Genomic DNA, 26,983 nt, shown 5'->3' with positions numbered 1-26,983 from the left:
GAAAGATATTTTGTCTCCAGGTTATCGATAGTAGAAGCAGGTTATCGAGAAATAAGTACAAATTCCAATGAAAATATTGACAGGTTATCGAGAGGCTACATTAACCTGTGTCCGTTGCCGTTAACCTGGTTTCTTGTCATCATTCACCTGAAATGGGTGTCATCCACCTGTCCACCACGTCATTTTCAATGCCTTCTAAAAATAATCAAAAAATGTGTCATTTTCTATAAAAAGCGACCTTATATTGTCCACTACGATGATTAAAATTTTGGATTCTGACCCACCTCACCTTCGATTCGATTCCCAATTTAACAACAAGTTTCTGTGAATAAGTAAACATTCAATCTTGCTGTCTATTCACCCTGGCAGTACCTAGTGGAACTCAGGTTTGGTGCAACATAGGCACATGCAGTTTTGGTCATCCAACTCGTCTTGGTGAGCACTTGGGAGAGCAGAACTCAAGATAGAGCTGATGCTGGACCATCGCAGTACCTAGTGGAACTCAGGTTTGGTGCAACATAGGCACACGCTGTTTTGGTCATCCAACACGTCTTGATGATCACTTGGAAGAGCAGTACCCAAGATAGAGCTGATGCTGAATCCTCGCAGTACCTAGTGGAACTCAGGTTTGGGGCAACACAGACACACGCTGTTTTGGTCATCCAATACGTCTTGATGAGCACTTGGAAGAGCAGTACCCAAGATAGAGCTGATGCTGAACCCTCGCAATACCTACTGGAACTCAGGTTTGATGCAACATAGACACACGCTGTTTTGGTCATTCGACACGTCTTGATGAGGACTTGGGAGGGCAGTACCCAAGATAGAGCTGATGCTGAACCCTCGCAGCACCTAGTGGAACTCAGGTTTGGTGCAACATAGACACACGCTGTTTTGGTAATTCGACACGTCTTGATGAGGACTTGGGAGGGCAGTACCCAAGATAGAGCTGATGCTGAACCCTCGCAGTACCTAGTGGAACTCAGGTTTGGTGCAACATAGACACACGCTGTTTTGGTCATTCGACACGTCTTGATGAGCACTTGGGAGAGCTGTACCCAAGATAGAGCTGATGATGAACCCTCGCAATACCTACTGGAACTCAGGTTTGATGCAACATAGACACACGCTGTTTTGGTCATTCGACACGTCTTGATGAGCACTTGGGAGAGCTGTACCCAAGAGAGAGGTGATGCTGAACCCTCGCAGTACCTACTGGAACTCAGGTTACATGCAACATAGACACACGCTGTTTTGGTCATTCGACACGTCTTGATGAGGACTTGGGAGGGCAGTACCCAAGATAGAGCTGATGCTGAACCCTCGCAGCACCTAGTGGAACTCAGGTTTGGTGCAACATAGACACACGCTGTTTTGGTCATTCGCATGCCTTTAAGATTTGAGGAGTTCCCTCGATTCCTCATGGATCCCATCATCAAAACTCGAGATTGACAAAAATGTGGCTTAAAAACTTAACTTGCTTAACAAACATAACGAAGAGGACAAATCTTCAAACGTGAACTATGCGTCATTGAGGAGTTCCGTTCTGATCATCATCAGCAGTTCCACTTCATCAAATGCGACAGTTTTTAATAAAAATGCTTGATTTTCTGATGAAAATACAAAAATCTCTATACGCATGCCTTTAAGATTTGAGAGTTCCCTCGATTCTTCATGGATCCCATCATCAGAACTGGGTTTTGACAAAAACGGGACCAATCTGTATGCATATACATACAATCAAAAAAAGAATTTTCAAAATCGGTCAGGTAAACAAACGTTAAGCATTAAGGTTTCAGATGCGCACAATGCAATCTAACTTCAACACCCTTTGCAAATGGGCGCACGACGTCGGTTTAGTAATTAACGCGCAAAAGACGAAAATAATGCATATTCGTTCGGCTCACAATAAAACCACTCATGACATTACTGTGTTTGCACACCAACATAGCTGCTTGCACCAATATAATATCACAAAGTGTAACTGTGATAAAATCGAAGTAGTCACAGAACACATGTATCTTGGGCTCATAATCGACCATAGATTCAACTGGGGACCTCATATTAATTATGTGTGCGATAAATTAAGAGCAATTCTAAGTAAAATGTCAACCCTAAGGTACAAATTACCGTACAAAACCTTGCGTATGCTGTACTTAGCCCTGGCTGACTCTGTGATCGGTTACGCTCTAAGTACATATGGTAGAACCTTTAAAACATATATAGAAAAAATATATAACCTACAGATAAGACTACTGAAGACAATTGTACCTAAGCATAAGCATATAAAAAAGAAACACGAAACCGACTACGCACAACTTTTCAAATACTGTAATATACTCCCAGTTCAAAATAAATGTAAACTAGCCATACTAACTGAAGAATATCACCATGTTACTAAACTAAAAGAATATATAAGATGTACAAAACTAAGAAGTTTACAGAGCCAAAACAAATATTGTTTACCCAAATATAAGAACATTTATGGCACTAGATTGTATACATATATATTGCCTAAAATATTAAATGATTTGCCAGAAGATACTAGAGGAAAATATGTAAACGGGAAAAATATAAAAAAAGTAATTAAGACGCACTTGTTACAATCTAACGACTTTAGTTACATATATTAAGAATCTTAATTAGTATAAGATAGATATGTATATTGTCATGTTATTTTCTCGAACTCCCCATCGGCATACAAACCTCCTCAAGGTTTTGCCCACGATGGGTCTTGTAATAATAATGTAATTTAATTAGCTTATTGTTCAATAAATTTAAAAAAAAAAAAAAAGATTATCATCATCATTCGCTTGCCCTTGCTCATTCATTTGGGGTCGACGCAGCATGTCTTTTTCTTTTCATCCATACCTCTCTCTCTCGCCCGTCATCTCATCACACAATAAACAAAATGAGCATGTTTTCACCTTTTTACAAAACATTTTAATAAATGTCTAAAACTAAAAACCCTCATAAGGGGCTATTCATAAATTACGTCATTTCAAATTAGGGGGGGGGGGGTCTGGACATCGGATGACGGTAGCATGAAGTAGGAGGAAATGGGGTCATTTGAAGCATGATTTTTGGATGATTGTAGGGGGGGAGGGGGGTCAAAAATCGTCAAAAATCGATGACGTAATTTATGGACAGCCCCTAAGGTACCTTTTCCCGTGGGACGTCACAAATCTACTTACGACATTAGTGTAACAAAATTATTTTTTTCTTAAAAAAACCCAGGGAGGAAAATGGGGTCTACGTTTGTATGGAGAAACAGTTGTCCACTAACGACTTAATAAACATAATCACTGTTTAAGTATATGTAACGTGGATTTTAAAAAGTTATCGTTCACCTGTCATATGGCAAGTGAATGACGCTTCATTCACCTGCCATTGCATCATTCACCTGACTTTTTTGGACAGGTTAACAAGACTTAAGACAAAAGTACACAAATTTGAATAATATGCAGCTTTAACAGACAGGATAGTTTTTATTCCTAAATTAACACACAAAAGCGATATAACCGCTATATAAATTAATTATACACCGTGTTTTTTTTGATTTCCGTTAATTTCAGGGGTGCATTCCTGAGCTTAAATCAAGTAACGTTGTCAAAGACACCGATATTCTAATTAACTCCATTTCGGAGATAATCAATAATTTATTTTTTTCCTATAAGGCCTCTACAAGCGTGTACACTTGCCTTAGGGCCGGTTTACATATTGATTAGTGTTTAGAATGAGTTCATGCATTTGCTACTAAACTTAAGTACAATCTCGGTCGATCGATGTTCGAAATGACATTAATATGTCACAGATTTCAATTGTTTGGTTGAGTTACATCTAATGCCCGTGTTACAACAACGCTATATGCTACATTTAATTACTTTTTTAACTTGATTTTTTTTTTCACAAAAGCAAAAAAAAAAAATTTTTTTTGAAAATTAACTATGCCATTTAGTTCTCTTAAACGTACTTAACCATACCCCGAGTTAACGGAATTCAATAAAAACACGGTGTATAGTTACGAGTATTAGTTGTGGTATCAGTGACATTAACCTGCCGCAAAATCTCATCCACCTGGCAGTTTTAGCCAGGTGGACGATATGCAGGTGATGGGGGAAATGGCAGTTATATCGCGAATACACAAAATGTATTAGCTTGATAAACTCCATACTTAGGCACATAAAACTAAACTATTGATTACGTTACATATCTTAATAGTAATGCGATGGGTTACATAATTAGCAAGATATCGACGCCAGGATAAAGAGTACTTACCCATTACAAACTCCAATTTCCGATACTTTGTCGTTTGTGTTTTATTTGCGAAGCACAATAACCACGTCTTCGTCCTACCAGGTGATAGCTGATGACTGACGGCTTCGGCTCAAGCGGAGTGAGACGGGATAGGTGCGATGGGGGTTATACAATCGTCGTGAACGTGACGCGCCAGGTGAATGTTAAGAATTGCCTTGGACAAACTTTGAAGCCGAATAACTTAAAATATAAGTATAATATTATTATGCGATAGTAATACTTTAATAGTTAAGGATATATGTTAATAAAATACGGTAATGGCGTTAAATTAAGTTAATAATTTGTGTGGTTTTCATAGCTCGGAACATCAGTACCTCGCGTTGGGACACGGCAGGTTAACGGATAAACGTAGTTACAATATTTTTTTTTGTAATCAATTTTTGATTAAATCTTTTTCAAAGTATTAGGCCTCTGTGTATAAAGTCTCTCTAAATATGTGTTAAAATTTTATATATAAAAATTATACATAATGAAAAAAAAGTTATAACATAAACCTATTTACAGGTGGCGGTGCCAACTTTTTGAGAAACGACCTTTGAGAATTCGGTTGTTGTTTTGTTATAAATACTTTATCGTTTCCATTTCGTCGGTAAATTAATAAAATATTGATCGTTCGTCGTACAAGCAGGTATTTATTTTTAACTGGGTTATTACGTGTGAGGGGCGTTAAATATTGCCCTGAACTGAACCACTCCGCGATTTCGTGGCGTCGCAACAAGTAGCTACAAGTACATCCGTTCCACACCAATTTTGGTGGCTAGCCATAAGCCGCGCGTGGCGCTTGGGTCATATCTGTCCTGATCGTAACAGACGCGTTTTGTTAGAGAGTGAGTCTTCTGTACCTATTACTATTATTTATTCTGTGACTGAACGCAAAAAATGGGAAGAAATTACACAAGACAGGGCACGATGGCGCCGACTCATATCTAAGCCTGACCTAGACGTTTGATCACTAAGCCAACGGAGTAGGGTGACTGCTAGAGTAATTGGCCTCTCCTAACAATAAGACTTCTTTTCGCTTGTTTCTTTCTGATTTGTTAGGAAAGGCCAATTACTATGTAGTGGCCAATAACCTATAAGTACCTATAGTCCTCCTCATCACTTTCGATGACGGCGATCCCAATTACGTAGGCAACATTATGGACGATCGACTATCGTCAGCCCTAATATGGCTGGCTAGGCTGAACTTGCTCCTAGAGTCAATCGTCAATCTTCTATGATATTATGACGTATAAATAACACTTGCGTGAGCTATCAAAATCGCGGCAGACTTTTCTTGGACTAACTCTAAATGCAAAATTGCTTGCTTAATTGTGTGGCAACTTTGCCTGATCCCCCTTTAACATTCGTTTTACGTCTAAAGTTGTGAGGCGGCTATATTTTTGACGGTGTTTGTCTATTGCTTGTTGCCAACGGAGTAAGTATAAGAGTAAACTGAAATAAATGTCATATACTAAGAAAAAGTGACCAAGGCCTCCAGTGCCCCAGGCTGGAATCGAACCAGCGTCCTCTGGTATCGCGGCAGGTGCCTGTGCCATTCGGCCACCGGGCCACAGCGGCATAGGTCGAATTTTTCCAAGTATATGCACTTCTTACTGAAGGCTTATGGCGCCCCCTGGCCATCCCTAAGGTAGAACAGTATGGTTCGGACCTTCTAACTGGATCATCTCAGGTGATACCGAGTTAACGAGAGAGATGGCGCTGCCAATCAATACTTTTAGAAGTATTAGAACAAATTAACTTATTCTGAGGCACTGGAGGCCTTGGTCACATTTTCTTAGTATATGACATTTATTTCAGTTTATATTTTATATAGTAGTGTTTCTACTTGATAAAAACAAATTAAAATCTTTTCTGAAAATAATTTAACCCTTAAATGCATAGTGTTGCCAAATGTCTACAAAGCATTAGACAGCTCACAGATTTAAAAACAAGGCTTACGTTCTTGAACGCACCTTTATACCAAACGTCAAGTAGTAGGGTGATGATTTAAGGGTTAAATTTACGCAATAATTTTAATTTATAAAAATAACATTCGTTTTAAGACGAAAAGTCGGAAAACTTGGAAAAATCCAGAAGTTGATAATTTTTAGTATGTGATTTTGAACGGTATTTTCGGGGTTTGTAATTATTTTATATTTAAAAACTTTATCATAGGTATATCACAAATAGTGTACCTTTCCAATGGTAGTAAAAATATTCATATATCTATTACTGAAAATTACATATTTACATAAATATGATTTAGCCAATTCAACTTCTAACACTGATTTCCCAGTGAAAATCGAAGTTATATTTTTTTTAACTATTTGCCTAGAATCGGCAAGCAATTATGTGATACATATATTAATTTCGGGCAAAAATAAAAAATCATGCATTTAAGGGTTAATTTGTTCTAATAGTTCTAATAGTAATGTTCATTTGTCGTCTCTTCAGACACTGGCTCTGCAAGAGTTCCCGTTCAGCAACGACAAAAGCGGACGTATACAGATTGCCGTTTTTATTTTCGCTTCCGTGTTTTTGCCTATGGCGGTTATTTCTCCCATAATAGGCTTAACTAGACGGCTTTTCGAGGAAAAGATCACCGGGATGCACGTGAGTTCATTCAATATTCAGTACCTATCTATGTTTATGTATGTATAGGTATATACACCACTTATCTCAGGTGGTCAGATCTTCAACCAGTTTAGCTGACTATAATAGGCTAGACGAAAAATGTTCATTTATGGTATCAGTCGATCAGGTTTGTTTTTAAGGATCAAATGTCCATATGGGACCCATTGCATTAAAGCAATACAAAAGTCAGAAATGATAGTCATGCAAAGTCCGTAACGTACAAATAGTTAGCCATATATGTCAGTCCATACAAAAGTTTGCACAATTTTGCAAGGTTTTCGGCAGAGGGGTAAGCTCTTAAAGGCGACTCCAGTTATTAAATGCTCTAAGATATAGAGTCGATAATCCGTTGTAACTTCATGATGGTCCTTTTTACTACGTATATCTTTTTATAAGTAGGTATCCACTCCACTTAATTATCTGATTCAAATCTCATTGGGCTAACGCAGCGTACTACCTCTTACGGCTCGGCCACGACATCGAGCGACTTGCGACGGCGGGAGCGATAACCATAGGTTGAAGCGTGACACAGCGATCGGACCTTTCGCTCCAACCTATGGTTATCGCTCCCGCCGTCGCAAGTCGCTCGATGTCGTGGCCGAGCCGTTAGGCGAACAACACGGGAACGTGAAGCGAAGCGATGCGGCGCGGGGTGAATCAATCCTTTGATACCTATAGAAGTGTCCTACGTGGGCGATCTCGTTGCGAACGCGAACGCCTTGCCCGCCGCGCCGCGCCGCACCGCGCCGCGTTGCGTTCGCGAGTTGTTCGCTTAAGACGCTGCGTAAAATTTAGCTCCTCGTCCTGTTCCCATCACGCTTGCCCGGAACGCCCGGAACTGAAATTTAGCACTAGCTGCAAAAACCGAGGTTCGATATGACTAATAAAATAAGTTTAGTATAGTAGCAAAATATTATTTAGGCCCGCCCCCCGCACCCCGCACGCCGCGTCTCGTCGTACCGTCATCTGCTCCAGTTGGTGTATCAGTGACTCCTGGTCTCGATTACGCTGCTGCTGCAAGACAAAGAAAGGCACCTCCGAAGGTGCCCGAATCTGCTTCTCGAGATGAGAAGCTACCCCGCGCCGAAAAAGGTTTCCCGCAGGCGTCGAAGGAGAGGCGGCCGCGCAAGGCGCCTCGCAAGAGCCAGTGTGGCACAGCGGAGCCAGATATTGCATCTGGACTGAGGGCTGCCACGCCGAATACGGCGCTATACGTATCGCGCCTGCATGTTTCCGCCACGGCAGACGATGTGGTGGAATATCTTCGCAAGAAGACCCGTTACGAGTTGAAAGTGTTCCAGCTGCGATCGCGACATTACGTGCACTTCAGCTCGTTTGTGGTGCGCGTGCCGCGGCCGCTGCTGGAAGCCATCGCGAGCACGGACTTCTGGCCGAAGGGTGTGATATTTCGGCGGTTCCGTGGGAATCTGCCGAATCCTACACCAGAGCAAGTGACGCCGCAACAGAAAACTGTGTCACGAAAATGATTTTTTAGTATTTAAGTTTTTTATTATTGTATATATATGTTAGTATGTAAGGTATGTATCTATGGGCCTTAGTAGCCTGAAAATAAATGCTTTGTTTGTTTGTGTTTGTTTGTTTAATTATCTGATTCAAATCTCATTGGGCTAACGCAGCGTACTACCTCTTACGGCTCGGCCACGACATCGAGCGACTTGCGACGGCGGGAGCGATAACCATAGGTTGAAGCGTGACACAGCGATCGGACCTTTCGCTCCAACCTATGGTTATCGCTCCCGCCGTCGCAAGTCGCTCGATGTCGTGGCCGAGCCGTTAGGCGAACAACACGGGAACGTGAAGCGAAGCGATGCGGCGCGGGGTGAATCAATCCTTTGATACCTATAGAAGTGTCCTACGTGGGCGATCTCGTTGCGAACGCGAACGCCTTGCCCGCCGCGCCGCGCCGCACCGCGCCGCGTTGCGTTCGCGAGTTGTTCGCTTAAGACGCTGCGTAAAATTTAGCTCCTCGTCCTGTTCCCATCACGCTTGCCCGGAACGCCCGGAACTGAAATTTAGCACTAGCTGCAAAAACCGAGGTTCGATATGACTAATAAAATAAGTTTAGTATAGTAGCAAAATATTATTTATTATATTACATTAGTTTTTTACTTATTTGTTTAGTTACAAGTGAGGTTAAAGCCTGACCAAGAATTTATGACCACGCGCCATGTTGCGGAATTTAACTGGAACTAATTTTTTCATACTATACTGAACTGTCACCCTATACAATGAGAATAACAGCGCCCTCTTGACAATGATCATTATACTACTGGTCAAGCTTTAATATAATTGTGTTAATACAGGAACTACAGAAGATATCGGGTGTATCAGCAGAAACAATAGCTTTCTCTTACGTGCTCGACATGCTCTCCGTATTGTTGGTCAGCATGTTGGTTTTCATCCTGTTCTTCAAGCTCGCCGGCTATTTGGTCCACACGAGCTGCTGCTACCTCGCCTTAGCTATAGCGCTGGGTTTCTTCTCTGTCGTGGCGTTTACTTTCATCGTATTTTACCTTCTTGATGTCAGCTCAGGTAAATATATTTGCAAGACAATTTTTGAGTAGAAAATGGCAAATTTCTAAAATGTTGACATGCTCTCATACAAATTTTGAATTACGCCGTTTTCTACGACCCCTCTCTCATTCTGAACCCATCAGGGGTCAAATTCGACATGTACAACTGTCAGATTTCGCATCCACGTCAAATCAACGGTTGATTTGATTGCATGTTGATTCTGTCAAGTGTTGACTCGATCGACTGTGGATAGTGTGGATAATATCATTTGGTACACCCAAAACTCAACTCTTTGGTTTGGTTTGGTTTGGTTGTCACCTAACTGTGGATTGCTAATCAAAGTCAAAGTCAAATATCAATACTTTATTCATGTAGGCTTACGAACAAGGAACAAGCACTTATGAATGGTAAATTACAGTATATATTATCTTAAGCTAATTATCAGAGCAATTTATTGATGTTAATATTATTCCATAGTAATATTGGATTATTATACAGATCAAATTTAACACTAAGAATTTCACAAAAAGATCGTCAAACATAAAAAAATTGTATAAAAAATATAAGTCTAGAATGTTTCTTTGTTGAGCACTTGGGATGGCAATACCCAAGATAGAGCTGATGCTGAACCCTGGCTGTACCTAGTGGAACTCAGATATGGTAAAACATAGGCACTTACTGTTTTGTTTAACCAACTCATCGTCGTGTGCCTATGTCGGAGTCGGAGACAAACTACATATTTTTTAAATTTTAGTTACGATACGACGAAACATAATACCTATACCTCACGTCGCGAATATCATCTAGGTTGGTCATCGCCATTCGCCAATTACTTTTTGCAGAAAATTGCTTTACAACGGGATAGGGACTGGGCAAGGATAGGGGTGGGATATAAAATAGTTATTTATTATACAAGTGCGGAAAAGAGGAAATTCGAAACGAGTGGCGATAAATTAAAACAAGACCGAAGGGAGTGTTTTAAATCGACACGAGTTGCGAATTATCTATTCGCACGTGTGTCCTTTAAACTTTTGACATACGCACGAAAAGTGCTATTTTACGCACTAGTGCGGGAAAATAGGATCATATGTACCGACTGTAAAGTAAACTTTTTAGTGGGTTGGTTATTTTTTGAAGGCGGTTCCCTTTTTTAAAAGAAGAAATGATATTAAGTTATATTGGTTTTGTTTTGTTATTGTTTATGGTATCGTCTTGGGTCGTCCCATTCGTTTTTCGTCAAGTTCTTAAATTAGTCTTATTCTGCTTGCGTCACTCATTCTACATTGAAAGCCACCGACGATTGTGACGAATGTAGAATGAGTGACGAAAGCAGAATAGGACTAATTTAAGACCTTGACGAAAGACGAATGGGACGACCCAAGACGATACCTTGTTTTATTTTTACTTGTTAGTGATAAAAAAATGAAATAAAACTATTGAAACGGATTATATCGCGTAGCTAGGTATATTGAAACGTCGAGATGTAGTATGAATTCAATATACGCGATGTAATGCATTTTAATCGTTTTATTTCATGAGTAGGTAACTATCGCGGTAACCGAAGACAATATTTTAGTGAGAGTTGTTTTTTTTTACTTCTTAGTGAGAGTTGTTTTTTTTTTTCACTAATGTGTTTTATTTCAGCCCAAATCGCCGAAATGCTGATGTTTTGTATAATGTTGGGTTTTGCTTTCATCGTATTAGCCTCCCTTAAGTTGAAAAGTCGGACATTGAATCTGCTGTTGTATTTCTTACCGCTCCAAGCGTATTCCGGATTTTGGACGAACCTTGCTTTGAGAGAGCCAACAGGTTAGTGAAAAACCGGCCAAGTGCGAGTTGGACTCGCGCGCGAAGGGTTCCGTACCACTACGCAAAAAATATTTATTATTGTCATAGCCCAACCTCCCGCTTAACGACCTCGTATGCATATTACCCTTATAGCAACCGTTGATGTTATTCGATTGACACTTGACTTGAAAAATATAGTTGTTATGATTATAATATCGTGCATGCATTTATTAAGAATATAACAAATTGGCGACGATGGCGGAAGAAATCGAACGCCTTATCCGTCTACGGGCTTCGATACGCGGCCAACTAACGAAACTACAACAACAATTACTACAAAATCAACCTACTACAGATTTCGAAGTAAGTCAGAGACTGACAAGCTTAGAAAATTACGAGAAGAAATTCGATACAATTCAAAGTGACATAGAATCGCAATCAGAAAATTTAGAATCGGAGATAGAGCAACGACATACAACCGAAGAAAACATTTTACAACTGAAATTGAAACTGCACGGCTTACGCCCTACACCAATTACCGATGCATCTTCAACGTACGTCTCCGTTTCACAACATACGCGGAGCTTGGAAGGTACGAGTACAGACTTACGACCACAACAAACACCGAGGCTCAATTTTACGCCTTTTCATGAAAAAGAAACGTTCAAGAACTTTGTAAAAAGACTTACTGTATATTTGCTGCTGAATAATATAACTAACCCAAAAACTAAAGTATACATGTTACTATCAACACTACCCCCGGATTTACATGAAAGAGTCCACGACCTATGCTCTCCAGATGACCCTCTTGATAAAACATTTGAAGAAATCGCAGATATATTAGACAAGTTCATCGACCCGAAACCAAGCATCTGGGCATCCCAACATACCTTCATTACGCGTCTACAACAAGCCGATGAGTCAGTCCCCATTTACGCTTCAGAATTGAAAAAGCTGTCACTCAACTGCGAGTTCAAGTGCTTACACTGCAAAAAGCCTACAATTGATTCGTTCCTATCACTACAATTGATACGCGGCCTGAAGGATGGAGACATCCGTACAAAAATATTGCAAGAAAACGAAACCATGACATTCTCCAAATTAATACATACTGCGGCATTAATGGAAACTGGAAAAAGCGAAAACTTAACCATGTCGACATCCATTCAAAAAATGTCAACTGACAACATCAACAAAATTTCGCAAGCGCACAACCAACCACTACACCCACCGCGAAACAAGCCTATTACGATTAGAGATCTTAAAGGTAAATGCTACCGTTGCGGAAGAGACGATCACAAAGCAAATGAGTGCGGCGCTATAAAAAGTACATGCCGTAAGTGTCAAAAGGAAGGGCACATAGCTCGAGTTTGTTTGCAGCGACATGAACGCAATCAAACGAATCTCCTGAACCACTCGACAAGCAGTGTCAGCACCGAAAGCGTGGGAGACATCCACCTAATTAAAAGTGAATATTCAGACAAATTCATCATTACTGTTGACATTGAAGGCAAGAAGGTTGACATGGAATATGACACTGGAGCTGCACTGTCCGCAATTTCACTCAAAGACTACAAAAAATTAAGAATTAATAACAAGATATTAAATACTACTACGACATTTAGAACCTATACGAAACAATCCTTCAAACCGATCGGCGTAGCTTACGTCAAATGCGCTTACAAACATCAAACATTCTATGGAAAACTGTACATAATTGACATGGATGTTGAACCGGTTTTGGGTAGGAGCTGGATGAAAGAATTCAAAGTAGATTTTGCTGACATGAGAAGCGTTGAAACATGTTCGAAGGAACCGAAACTAGAGAAATTACTTAAAGAATATGACTCTACCGTCTTCAATTCAAACCTGGGCGAAATTCCAAACGTCCGAGGTCATCTGACACTGAGAGAAGATGCGAAACCAATATTTATCAAACCACGCAGAATACCGTATGCGTTACGTGCAAAAGTAGATGAAGAAATTGATAGACTAGAGAAACAAGGAATCATTACAAAAATCGATCACTCCGAATGGGGTACACCAGTCGTACCGATAGTGAAGCCCAATGGCAACATTAGACTTTGCGCAGATTACAAAATCACCTTAAATAAAGTAATAAAAGATGAACAATACCCAATCCCCATAATTGAAGACATCCTTGCCGAAATGAACGGAGGACAACTTTTCTGCACCTTGGATATCACACAAGCATACTTAAACATGGTCATGGATGAAGAAAGTGCCCTACTACAGACCCTAAGCACACACAAAGGCACCTTCAAGGTAAACAGGCTCATGTTTGGAGTAAAAGTAGCCCCTAGTCTTTGGCAGAAATTTATGGACCAGCTGTTAATGGGCATCGAAGGCGTCAAGTGCTTTTTCGACGATATAATAATTCAAGGCTCGACTGAAGAACAGCTCCTCACCAGACTTAGACAAGTTTTACAAAAACTCAAAGAGAGTAACCTTCGAGTCAATAAAGAAAAATGTGACTTCTTCAAACGTAGCATCAATTACTTAGGGCATACCATAGACAAAGACGGATTACATAAGAACCAGGACAAGGTCAAGGCAATTGCAAATGCACAACGCCCAACTAACGTAAACGAATTAAGAACCTTTTTAGGCATGGCAAACTACTACAATAAATTTATACCGAATCTATCATCCATTACTAACCCTCTGAACGAATTATTGAAGAAAGGTGCGAAATATCTTTGGACTACAAAATGTGAAGAAAGTTTTAATACTATTAAGGAAGAAATACTGAGTGAGCGGATATTAATACACTTCGATCAAAATAAAGCTCTCATTCTGGCTACAGATGCCTCACCCTTGGGCCTTGGTGCCGTTCTGAGTCACAGATTACCTGACGGTTCAGAACGTCCCATAGCATTCGCATCTAGATCCCTTACAACCAGTGAAAAGAAATATAGTCAAATTGACAAGGAAGCGACAGCCATCTTCTGGGGATTAAAGAAATTCTTTCACTACTGTTATGGCCGGAAATTCACCCTTATCACCGATCACAAGCCGCTTACATCTATTTTTCACCCGCACCAGACATTACCTACCTTAAGCACGATGAGACTATTCCATTATGCGCACTTCCTCTCCGGATTCGACTACAACATTGAATATAGAACTTCAACGAAAAATGCAAATGCAGACTAACTCTCTCGCTTCCCGATAGAGAAAATAAATGACAACAAGATTGACCAACACTGCGTCTTCCAATTGAAGCACATACACGCAATAAATATTTCACCGGAAACAATCGCCAGAGAAACCAAAGAAGACCCTGAATTACAAAACTTACTACAAATACTTCAGTCAGGTGCGTCACTCAGAGAATCTGGATATAAAGATAACGAACTGACATTACAAAATGATTGCATTCTAAAAGGTACACGAGTAATGATTCCGCATAGATTGCGGCAACAGATATTAGAGGAACTACATACCGGTCACATTGGAATTTTGAAAATGAAACTCCTTGCACGAAGCTTCGTATATTGGAAAAATATTGATAAAGATATTGACGACAAAGTCAACTCGTGTCGAACATGTCGTCTAGAACAGAACGCTCCACCAAAAGCACCGATTCATCACTGGGAAGACCCTGCAGGCCCATGGCAAAGAATACACATAGACTTCGCGGGCCCTATATCTGGTTATCAGCTGCTAATTGTAGTAGATGCATTCTCTAAATGGGTCGAAATCATTCCAACGAAAACAACCACGAGCTCATTTTGCATTCAAAAACTAGACGAATTATTTGATACTTTCGGATTACCCTACACCTTGGTCTCTGACAATGGTAGACAGTTCACATCACAAGAATTTCAGAACTTCTTAAGCAATAATGGCATTGTACATAAGACCATTGCCCCGTACCACCCAGCGACCAACGGTCAAGCGGAACGATTTGTACAAACAATCAAAAAAACACTGCACAAATTAGAGGGGGAGAGTGGCGTGATAACACAGAAGATCCTAAAAGTTAAGAGGATACTTCGAGGTACGCCAGGCAGCTCTGGAGATACTCCCTACATGCGCATGTTCGGGAGAGAAGTAAGAACAAGACTGACGGCGAAGATCCGTGCGCCTCCAAGGTCCCCTCTCCGACCAGCTCCGACTCCGACTACAATAAAGCAATTCGCCTTAGGCAGTAGAGTCCAGGCGCGAAGCTACTCTGTATCTGATAAGAAGTGGCAGTTCGGTATAGTGAGACGCCGGCTCGGGAACCTACATTACGAAATTGTAATTGACGACGGACGTGTCTGGATCCGACACCTGGACCAGCTGCTCCCGGCTCCAGGGATTCCACGGAATCACGGCGGAGGCGTGTCATAGCCCAACCTCCCGCTTAACGACCTCGTATGCATATTACCCTAGCAACCGTTGATGTTATTCGATTGACACTTGACTTGAAAAATATAGTTGTTATGATTATAATATCGTGCATGCATTTATTAAGAATATAACAATTATAATCTGTTTTTAGTATTTGTTGTTATAGCGGCAACAGAAATACATCATCTGTGAAAATTACGATTGCCTAGCTATCACGGTTCATAAGATACAGTCTGGTGACAGACAGATGGACGGACAGACAGACGGACAGCGGAGTCTTAGTAATAGGGTCCCGTTTTTACCTTTGCGTACGGAACCCTAAAAACAAATATTAACACATTCACTGCCAGGTGATGGGTTCTCTGTTCGTAGGCACTGTTCGCTACATACGGGTTTTCCCGTGCTATTGGCTACGCTCGTAGCGCGTAGCTCGCGCTGACACTGGATGTGTTAAGAGTCACACGAACACGCCGCACAAAAGCCGATCCCATGCAATTAAAATTACGCTTTTATTTTAAGTGACATGCTTAATATTCCATGAACCTTGGCATGAACCTCTTATATCTCTGGTATCTGGGTCTAGTAAGTACAGTCACCATCAGATATATCGGTACGGCCCTGGTGTTCACAAATGTCTGAACACGCCTCTATTGTCAAGGCGCCAGAGTGCGTGTTCAGATATTTTGAGCACCTCGGCTGCTCCGATATATCTGATGGCGACTGTACAAGTTTATGTTGCTAAAAATTGTTACACAAAGCAAATAGAGCGAGTATAAGTTTTGCATGTACTTATAACTACTACGCGCAAAAGAACCGCTCGCGTACAATAGATGTTGGCAGTACATGGTCTAATAAAACATGGTCTTCCATTCCCAGAGTGACACGGGCCTACGTCACAATAACATTGCCACTTTATTTCAACATAACATGTTACATGGGTACATTATACCTATGGTTAATAAGTTAAAATATTTCTTTATAATTTTATAATTTTCATTTATATGTATTTTAGCTTAAATTTTACAATAACACGTCATTTTTAATTACTCGTTAGCAATATCTTCCGATTCACGAAAGAAATTTCAGACTTTCGGGTAATTCTGTTTATACTACTGGCAACACAGGATAGCTCTGTGCACATTTGACAATTCGGATCTAGATAACTTCATGCCCTGACCGTCATCCTTGTCGAACGCGTGTTAATTGTTATTTCCTTCTCGCTCAGTGTCAGCAGTCGCAGTGTTTTCCAAACTTTTCACGTCGTAAGCTTGGTAATTAATGTGTAACTGTGAATTAGTTTTTTAAACGTTTGTCTTGTATAGATAAATAAAGTTTAATTTAATACATTAGATTTGTTTTATTTTACTATGTTTCTACATGAATAACTTAAAATTAATGCCGTTAAAATAATTTTCACCGTTGGTTAAAATTCTCCCACATTTCAAAGTTTGAGAACCTGTAAACAGCATGATGACGTAGGCGCGTGTCAGTTAGGTCATACGCGAATCTCGGAATGGAGTACCAGGCGGAGTATATTATTATACCATGTTGTCAGTACAGAAAGGCCTACCACGAACCACGTTCGACATGTTGCCTCCCTGTCACACTTACGTACGAATTTACAAATCGTCGGGTGAGAATACGTTTGTGCCATACGCCACTTACACGGTTTGCAGGAGAGCGAAAACAAGCAAAAAAAATAATTTTCGGAAAGTTTTACATTTAGGAAATATTGAACGTATTTATCATTTAGGCACATATGTTTACTATTTATAGTACCAAACAAATATTGTGAATACAGTGGTAATCATGAAATAAAAGCATTTTTAGTATTGCCATATCCGTTTTTGATGAGTAAATGTTAAACGTATAATAATGTATGATAATATGACACAAAAGTTGTGGATATGTCACACTTTTGTGATAATTTTCTGTTAACAGAGTGTAATTATCCTATAGTAAAATGCGGATATGGCACAACATTTTTCAAAAATAGTTTTTTTCATAAACCGATTAGTGCCAATTATAGCTAATTTTTTGTTATTTTAGGAATCACAAAAACGATTTTCTCAAAAATGGATATGGCACAAACGTATTCTCAGCCGACGAAATGCGATTGGGCCCTCAGATTCGACCCTCAGATTTGGTGGCGCACAGCAGAGAACCATGATAACTTTCCTGTGAGTTTTCCACTTCAATTCTATTTCAGGTGGTATAACGATGTCTAACATGTGGTCACACGGGTACGAGATAAGGAAAGTATCCGTGGCCGAAGCCTACATGGCTATGGCATTCCAAATACTTCTATTTTCTGTAATCTCCTGGTACTTGTCCAAGGTGCGCCCGGGCAAATTTGGCCAGGCATGGCCCTGGAACTTCCCGTTTAAAGTAAGTTTGGTTTTACTCTTCCAGCACTCTTATATTTGTACTCTTATATTATATTAGTAGATTAAATGACTGCCAGTGAGATCGAAATCAACTTACAATGAATCTTTAGAAAATCCGCGCTTGTACGGGACAACGGTAGACAATAGACTCCCTAGGAAGTTATAGCTTTTAATGTGAAACTTATTTTTTCACAATCCATAACGCGGGAAAAATATATGTAGGCCTTTTCCCTTCAATACACCTGCATGAAATAAGACCTTTTTTGAGCAAGTGTGATGAAAAATATTGTAGGTACTACCTTCTGAAGTCACACGACTCGCTGGAAGGCGCATTATTATTTTAGGATAGTATAAAATACCATTTAAAGCATAATTAATCAGCTATGGCACGATGATATGACGCATAACGGCCCGGTCACGACTTTGCTCGACTAGCGGTGGCGACGGCGGCAACCATAGGTGGGAACGAAACGTCCGATCGCTGTGTCACGCTCAATGTCGTGACCGGGCCGTTATATTATTTGGAATATTCCAGCGAGAGTATTGGAGTAACCAGCCACCAGTAGAGGCCGTGCAGAGAGAAGTCGAGACTATAAACCCGAATGACAAACAATACTTCGAGAAGGCCCCTGACGGCCTTCCGGTCGGCATACGGGTCAATAATGTCTACAAGGTACGATCAAGAACTAGTACGGCTACCACAAGTTTGACACTGACGTTTTCGCTGACGTCTGCGTAACTCGCACTAATATAATATTTAAAATACACTAATATGTCAGTACGAGCGAGTAGAAAGTATAGGTAAACCAGAACTTTGGGAGTATTGTCAAGAGGGCGCTCGTTTTGAATTTTATATAGCAACAATTTGTATAGTGGGGACAATGGAAATTGGCAGATGATTTTTGTTTTATTCCGACAACTTTAATAAGTGCGAAGTTTGATGTTTGGATATTTCTTCGGTTTTTACGCTATAAAGTTCGTGAATTTTACGACGTATGACACATAAATCAAAATCATCCAAATCTATTTTCTTTTTTTGTTTTCTTTTTTTTAGGTTTGGTCGTTTAATTCCGCCCTTACGCCCTTCGCTAGCAATCCGTGATGCCGATGCCTGCGATACACCTAATACACAAATCAAATTATTACAAGACATCAACCAAATCGTGACGACCTGACTATAGTGACATTTGTCCATAAGTTTGAAACTTACCCGTCAATTCAGGTGCTAATTTCGTTATGTTTTCTAATGGAAGAAATTTCTCTCCCGCACGTTTTTTTCCCAATAAATAACTATATACACTATTTACAACTTTTTTCTCTGTAAAATCTAAAACTTTCGGCATGATTATTGCAGTCTAATAATAATTCACACGAAACTAGACAAAGCAATGTTTACATTGTCAATATTGACAACTATCATAGAGGGTAGATGTTGTCTATTATTAAAATTGATGCCATTGCTAGAAATTAGTACCAACAAATTTCCGTAACATGGCGCACCCTCAATAGCCATCCTGGTTCACCTTGGTTCACCTATAAGTTACGCACACGCTAGAGAATAAGTCAGTGTCTTGTCAGTGTCAAGCTCATGGTAAGGCTATAAGGTGACTTAATAATTATCTACTAGCTATATTCACGATTGTTAGTTTCTAAATCCGCACTCCGAAAAGCTATAAAACGACGAAGTTCATGAAATAAGTTTTTGGCAAAAATTTCATTTTTGGTACCTACAAGCTTTTATCGCTGACTGTACTTTTCTTACGACAGACAACTAATACTCATCGAGACAATTCCAAAAACCCCTAACACAATTAGGTTGCGTTGTTTCATCACAGAGTTCCTATGGTAGTAGTATATTCAGCTCAATCGGAAACCGGGAAGTGGATCAAATTTAACTTACAAGGTTTGATTACAGACAACGGGACAGGTGAAACTAAATAAAAGCTTGTAAAAATAGCTACATGTCTGCTATCTTATATTCCAATATAATCATCATTTTCCTAAATTCACACCCTCGAAAACCTATAAAACGACCTCTATGAAGATTTTAATGAAAACAGTACATGTCCGCATCTTGCCTTCCGAAATGGTTAAGATTTCCGAAACGCCTATCCGAAATACTTGAAAGGCAAGAAATTGACAGCATATATATACGATTCATTCCAAAACTGAAAACAGTCGTCATTAAATAATCTGAAATTCTGAGCCACTTAAGCATTTTTACTCAAGCTGACACAACGAATACGCTTTGCTCGCTTTGCGCTAACTCGTAGTTACATGTATACATCTCTCGAAACTGGAGTAAAGCGTTTTGGTAAACAATACTTGGTGCAACAAGGGCGAAAACGAGAGCTTTAACACCTGGGGCCTTACCATGATGTCCTTATTGCGATTTTGTTTAGGACCTAAACTGAAATGCTAAAGGACGGAGCTATATAAGTCGCATAACTCCGTCCCTTAGCAATTCAGTTTAGGTCCTAAACAGAATCGCAATAAGGACATCATGGTAAGGCCCCTGAATGTTTTCTCCAGTCGTTCGGTAAAGAGACGGTGCTGCACGGAGTGAACCTGGACGTGTATCGCGGCGAGATCACCGTGCTGCTGGGCAACAACGGCGCCGGGAAGACCACACTCCTCAACATCATCACCGGTCTGTGAACTATTTTACAACTTACTCACAGTGCAGAACAACATACATCAACGAGCCTTTATTAACAGCGGTCGGCAACCTTTTAGCAGCCAGGGGCCACATAGTAGTTAACGAAATTGACGCGGGCCTCACTTTGTTAATATTTATCAGACATTGTCGTTTGTCAATATTGCATATAAAATAGCCAGGGAGGCTCGCGGGCCGCAAGTGAGAGGTTCGCGGGCCGCCTGTTGCCGACCGCTAATTTAACCCAATAGGTCTAGAATCTGTGAAATGAGACTCTAGCATATATCACATTTTTATTTGATTTCTATTAATATGCACTATATAGTTCTAGAATACCTGGCTCCAATTTCACCACGGTGACAGGTGCGACAATTGTAAAACATCACTGTTGCTGACGTCACAGGCATCCATGGGCTACGGTTACCGCTTACCATCGGGCGGGCGTATTCCTGTTTGCCACCATCATTGTTTTATTAAAAAAAACTTTATTATATCGGAAAAAAACAGATATTTCTCTTGCTAAGTTTATGACAATTGTCACAAAAACACTACAATTGTCACGAAATTCCGACATATAACTCATTAGTCTCATTACCTGTCAAGAATTACCTACAATTCTTCTAAATCTTGACAATTGTCAGAAACTTCGCAAAAGAAATATCTGTTTTTTTCCGATATAATAAAGTTTTTTTTAAATAAAACAATGATGGTGGCAAACAGGAATACGGCCCGCCCGATGGTAAGTAGTAACCGTAGCCCATGGATGCCTGTGACGTCAGCAACAGTGATTTTACAATTGTCGCACCTGTCACCGTGGTGAAATTGGGGCCTGATACTTTTTAACAATTGTTCAGGCGTTTTTATAGTAAAAACCAATAGTTACTATGGATTTAATTTTACCAAATGATAATGCTTATGCTAATAGACTTATATTTTACTCGTAGCATTTACTTAGCCTCCTAAGGCCCAGCCATACAAATGAAAAACCCATAATTTGCCACAGAAATTTGATCTTTTAGTGCAAGGAATAGAGTTGATTTTGGTTTTGTTTGAAAATTGAACGAAACAAAACAAATGCGACTCTGTTCCAATTGAATATGATTTAAATTTCATCGAACTGAATAAGTAATTTAGGTAGGACCATGGGCCTTAGGAGGATAGAACACATCCAGGCATCAACGACCCTTTAACCCCACAGTTCTGCCTTCACTGTTAGGTTACTTTCACGTTCACACTCAATATACATAGCTTGGTTGACAATGTTGTTGATTGGAACCCAGGTCTCATCCAAGCGTCGTCGGGCACCGTGCTGATTGAGGGAAAGGACACCGTCAAGCACTCGGTGGAAACCCGCAAGCTGATCGGCCTCTGCCCGCAACATAACATGTTCTTCGAGTTCCTGCGAGTTCAAGAACACGTTATGTTCTTCGCTATGGTACCGTATCGACACAGTTTGAACACCCGTATATGTATATAACTTACAAGTGAAATGCCCAATCACCAGCACACGATGATATTAGACCTGGGGGCCGATTTTTGAAATTCGTGCGCTCGATTTCGTCACTCGAAAATCGGCGGAAAACAGTGCAATGCTAATTTTTGAAATACGAGCGATAGAAATTGGGAATCGAGTGGTGTTGACCACTCGTTTTCAATTCTATTAGTAGAATTTAAATGCCGGGTACTGGAGATATTATTGAACGAAATACACGGAATCGAGCGGTCGAAATTCAAAAATCGGCCCCCTGGCCGCGTAGCCAAGATGCCAATCGCTTGCGCTCCGTAGCGATCGAAACGCAACTGTCACTGTCACACTAAACTGGAAGAGTGATAGAGAGACATAATGCTTTTCGTTGTCGAAGCGATAGCGATTGTAACCTTGGCTAGGCCGGCTGAAAAACTATAAATTACTTAGTCAAAAGATCAATACATAATAGCAAACACTTGAAAGTTAGTAACTCGACCTGACCGAACTCGTGATCCAGCGGAGATTCGAAATTTCACGTCCCTGCTCCTTATAAGTATTTTTACTCTTCGTCGCTTACAAACTAATTTGTGAATTAGATACATTGTTATTTTTGCGAATATCATCGGAGTAAAAGGTGGAATTTTCGTATCATTAAAATCGGAAGAAATAATAATCTGCTTAATATAACTCATCGATTGACGTATTATAAGGAGTCGCTTTTATATCCATGCAATAATAAACTTACAGCTTAAAGGACAATCGTGCGCACAATCCCGCGCATCAAGCTCCGAGCTACTCGCCAAACTGCAGTTGTCTGACAAGCTGAAAGAAAAACCTACAGCACTGTCCGGCGGTATGAAGCGGCGCGTGCAGCTGGCCTGCGCTGTTGCTGGCGGGGCCAAGGTGCTGGTGCTGGATGAGCCGACCAGCGGGCTGGACGTGGAGACGCGCCGAGAGCTGTCTAACGTGCTCCTGGTTAGTATATTCCTGCTATCCGCCAAAGCCGTTCGTTGCATGTGTAAAGTCAATGTAGGAAAACAAAATTATATAAAAGTTCGTTGGACAAGCAGTGAGACACTAATTAGGCTAGGAAAAAAAAGTTGGTTGTAAAGACACATACTTAAGGCAAGAACTCTAGTTTTGTATACCTACACATGTCGCTTAGATACAGTCAAAAAGGCAGTGTTTCACTGTTTCTGCTCTACCTACCATCTGTAAGTCGAGTATGTGTAGAAACGCAAGGGTTAAATTTAGAAAACATCTTACGGCTACCGTTTTTAGACCCTGTGTACAAATGTTAGCACATAACAAAGAGTTCCAATTTTCTGGGTCTCAGGAATCTACGGGTTGACCTAACATGTTTAGTTTCCGTAAAATTGGTATTTAAGTTTTGTCAAGGTTAGGTAAATACGTAGAGACTGTATAGAACCTCTCTTGACTGACAGGGTCTCCGTGGGCAGCACACGGTGTTGCTAACGACGCACTTCATGGAGGAGGCGGACGCGCTGGGCGACCGTATCGCCGCGCTGCACCACGGCCGAGTGCGCTGCCACGCCACACCCATGTTCCTAAAACGAGCCATCGGTCAGTGAGATGAACATAAGAAAGCTTCAAGCTTATTTAGCGTAATCCAGTTTGAAGATCGAATTTGCGCGTTTGTAAATCCCGAAGGTAAATGCAAGCCCAAGGATCAAAGGCGCGCTTTATTAAGCGCGCTTTGAGCCTAAGTAAAAATGCAAAAGCTAGAGTTTCGTGGTTCAAACTCAAGCCCAATTCTAGGCACATACTCTAGTAATTACCTTACTCGACTTGAGACTCGCGGGCCCATGCATCTTTATACTTATCCGTGGGTATATAAATTCAACTCTTTAAGTTTTAATTCTCTCATTACTCTATTTCCTAGGCACTGGTCACCGTCTCACGTTCACGACGTTGGGCGCGCCGAATGAAGCAGAAATCACGAGCACCATCACCGCCGTCGTGCCGGACGCGACCGTCCGCGACCGTCGTCCCAACGGTCTGACCTACAATTTGCCGTCGATGGACACGCCGCGTTTCCCCCAGCTCTTTACCACACTGGACGAAAAGCGCTCCAAACTGCAAATTGACACCATTGGAGTCAGTAGAAGCAGTCTTGACGAGGTGTTCTTGGAGTGAGTCTAATCTTCAAAAACACTTAACTGGCTATTCATAAAATCTTATTGCGATCAGTTATTGACTGTGATGACTATTAAACTTAACGCAATACCAACTGGCGACTGAGATCATAATGCTATCTCCTTTACCATTTTTAAGACCAACCAAGAGTGAAAGAGATGAGATTATGACCTGACTCGCCACTTAGTTTTGCGTCAAGTATAAACAAAGCCGTTTTGATATATATGTCGTAGTCAGATCGTATAATCCGCCGTATTACATTACGGCTAGCCGTTTTCAAAAACAGGGGCGTTTTGAAATGCGGCGGGTCGACGATTAGCCGGATTGTCATTGCGATAGGTTCTTCAATAAGGCGGCCTACGTTTAGCCGCATCGTACTACTATTGAGATTGTAGAGTGACCAGTTCTTTCGGTCACCTACTTAACCGGAGTTTGACAATGGTTCCACCGCACTACATGTGTTTCTTTTCCAAAATATTTCCTTCACAACTTAAATAGACGGAGCCCCGCAAGCGGGGCTCCTATTTCTGGGCGGTTTGCCCTTCGGGCATCTGAAGCTACCTAACGAACCTAACCTACTTACCTACCTACGCTTTTTTCCCCAAAGTGTAATGTTTTCACGGACGTCTCACTAAATCAATAGGTAGGTAGGTTAGGTTCGTTAGGTAGCTTCAGATGCCCGAAGGGCAAACCGCTCAGAAAAAGGAGCCCCGCGAAGCGGAGCTCCGTCTAGTTAAGTTGCGAAGGAAATGTTTTTTGAAAAGAAACAGTCCGACGAACTCCAGATTGATGGACACCCCAGCGTTTTTCATAGTTTGTTGTTGTTATGCCAGGCAGCGCCACGAGTGTTAAAAATGGGAACTAAAAACTGTCAAAGCGGCGGCTAATGACGCGCTGTATTACATTACGGCTAGCCGTGTTGAAGAACGTATGGCGCCGAATACATTCCGGCGGATTCTCATTCAGCCGCATTCAATCCGGCTAATCGTTAAACCGCCGCATTTCAAAACGCCCCTGTTTTTGAAAACGGCTAGCCGTAATGTAATACGGCGGATTATACGATCCGACTGCGACATATACATTATAGACACGACCAGAAGGAGAGGCTGTGGTGACCGCGGTTTAAGTATTTAGAAATGACATTTCTAAACCAACACGCAACACCCAACACCTGAAAACACCCTGAAAACCATCCAGTTAAAAAGCTGTTTATTTCAGGCTGTGCAGCGACGAAAAACCAACGTATGAGGAGAAAGAAACCCCAACTATGGGTAAATTATTATGTCTATAATGTTTACCAGTACCTTCAGCACAGCACATCCTTACCTACCGCGAATCGTGACAACTACTCTTTTGATACTTATTTTTATGGTTAGTCTCACTAAGTAGGTTCAGCCTAGAAAATATTGTTAGTAGGTTTTAATTACCTTAGACTGTATCATGCCCATAAGACAAATAGAGTAAACTAGGGTATTTATTACCTAGTAATTAGTAACACTAACACTTGACCTGAGTAGCGTTCGTAAGCAGGGCCGCCTATAGTCGTCATAAAGTGCGCTGTCAACTGAACAAAGACGACGTCGAAAACAATTGAAGCTAGAGTTAGACCAAGAAAAATCTGCAGCTATTTTGGTAGCCCACGCAGTCCAAGTGTTATTTATACGTCATAATTTCATAGAAGATTGACGTTTAAAATGACACTTGCAGTGCGTGGGCTATCAAAATCGCTGCAGACTTTTCTTGGTCTAACTCTATTATATATGCTATCAATCAATCTCCAGACGAAAATCAACGTGAAAAGATGATGTCGGTGGTTCCTGTCTAACCTACGTTTCTAATAGGTCTTAAATGTTGTAAGAAATGTATCGCTTGTAAATGTTGTGTGCAGTAGACTGCGAGTACCATATCGTCTTTCATTAAATGCCCTCATCATCTGCAATCGAATAGTCTAACCCCCTTATTCATAAACGTTTACTAAAGTTGACAAGCCGATAATAATCGTTTTTCCATTTTCATCATACCAATAAGTCGGAAAGGGACAAACGATTATTATCGGCTCTGCAATCGAATGGTGTAAGTCCTTAATTAACATGATATGCTCAAGATACCCGAGATAAATATATTTTATTTATTTCATTTTGTTCAGAACCGGGGCGTGAGAAGGTGACGGGATTTAAGTTGCGTGCCCAACAGTTCGTAGCACTCTTCCAGAGGCAGTGCTACTTTGTCAAGCTTCGTAACTTTATCATCGTGGTAGGTAACAGTTGAATTAAATCTCTGAACGTAACATGGGACCAATGACTGTTTTTGATAACTGTGCTCCATCAAACTAACTTTTTGGATTTTATTGATTAATAGTTTGATTGATGGAGCGCCCTAGCATCACACGTGTGATACTAACTCAATTTGGGGGTCATAGCGACTCAGTATCAGACGTGTGTTACTTCAAATCAATGTGGGTACTATTACATATCACCAGAAATACATAATGGAGTCTCGGAAAACCCGAAGAAACTCTTCAAATATTGGCATACCATATTATGATTTCGATCGGTAGACAATTTCAATGGAAAGTATCGATTCGATAGAGCTTTTCTAAGTTTGGGATGTAGGGGGCAGAAAGAGGCAGGAAACTCCCGGCCCAATGACCCCTATGTATGGCCGGAGAAATGGTGCAGTCTAAACGTTTACTTATATGAA

General features: G+C 40.7%; 2 protein-coding genes across 2 annotated transcripts in view; both read left to right on the top strand.

Annotated features, from left to right (window-relative positions):
- Positions 1-14,745: 14,745 nt before the first annotated feature.
- LOC134798043 (uncharacterized protein K02A2.6-like) lies at positions 14,746-15,615 on the top strand. The gene has a single exon (XM_063770372.1). It carries the CDS (start codon positions 14,746-14,748, stop codon positions 15,613-15,615), a length of 870 nt encoding a protein of 289 aa, XP_063626442.1.
- A 631-nt stretch (positions 15,616-16,246) lies between these two features.
- The window catches only part of LOC134798042 (phospholipid-transporting ATPase ABCA3-like), a 32,936-nt gene continuing 22,199 nt past the window's right edge, over positions 16,247-26,983 (top strand). Inside the window, exons 1-9 of the mRNA XM_063770371.1 lie at positions 16,247-16,337; positions 17,825-18,003; positions 18,538-18,675; positions 20,514-20,652; positions 21,939-22,093; positions 22,874-23,101; positions 23,572-23,710; positions 24,030-24,279; positions 25,502-25,554. Coding sequence (XP_063626441.1) covers positions 16,247-16,337; positions 17,825-18,003; positions 18,538-18,675; positions 20,514-20,652; positions 21,939-22,093; positions 22,874-23,101; positions 23,572-23,710; positions 24,030-24,279; positions 25,502-25,554 — 1,372 coding nt within the window. The remainder of the gene's footprint in view (positions 16,338-17,824; positions 18,004-18,537; positions 18,676-20,513; positions 20,653-21,938; positions 22,094-22,873; positions 23,102-23,571; positions 23,711-24,029; positions 24,280-25,501; positions 25,555-26,983) is intronic.

The sequence above is a fragment of the Cydia splendana genome, chromosome 16, assembly GCF_910591565.1.
Source record: "Cydia splendana chromosome 16, ilCydSple1.2, whole genome shotgun sequence".
NCBI lineage: Eukaryota > Metazoa > Arthropoda > Insecta > Lepidoptera > Tortricidae > Cydia > Cydia splendana.
This window is presented reverse-complemented; position numbering and strand designations above follow the sequence as displayed.

What these genes read in the sequence shown, in the direction of transcription:
- LOC134798043 (XM_063770372.1), top strand. Translation starts at nt 14,746, where the DNA reads ATGAAACTCCTTGCACGAAGCTTCGTATATTGGAAAAATATTGATAAA.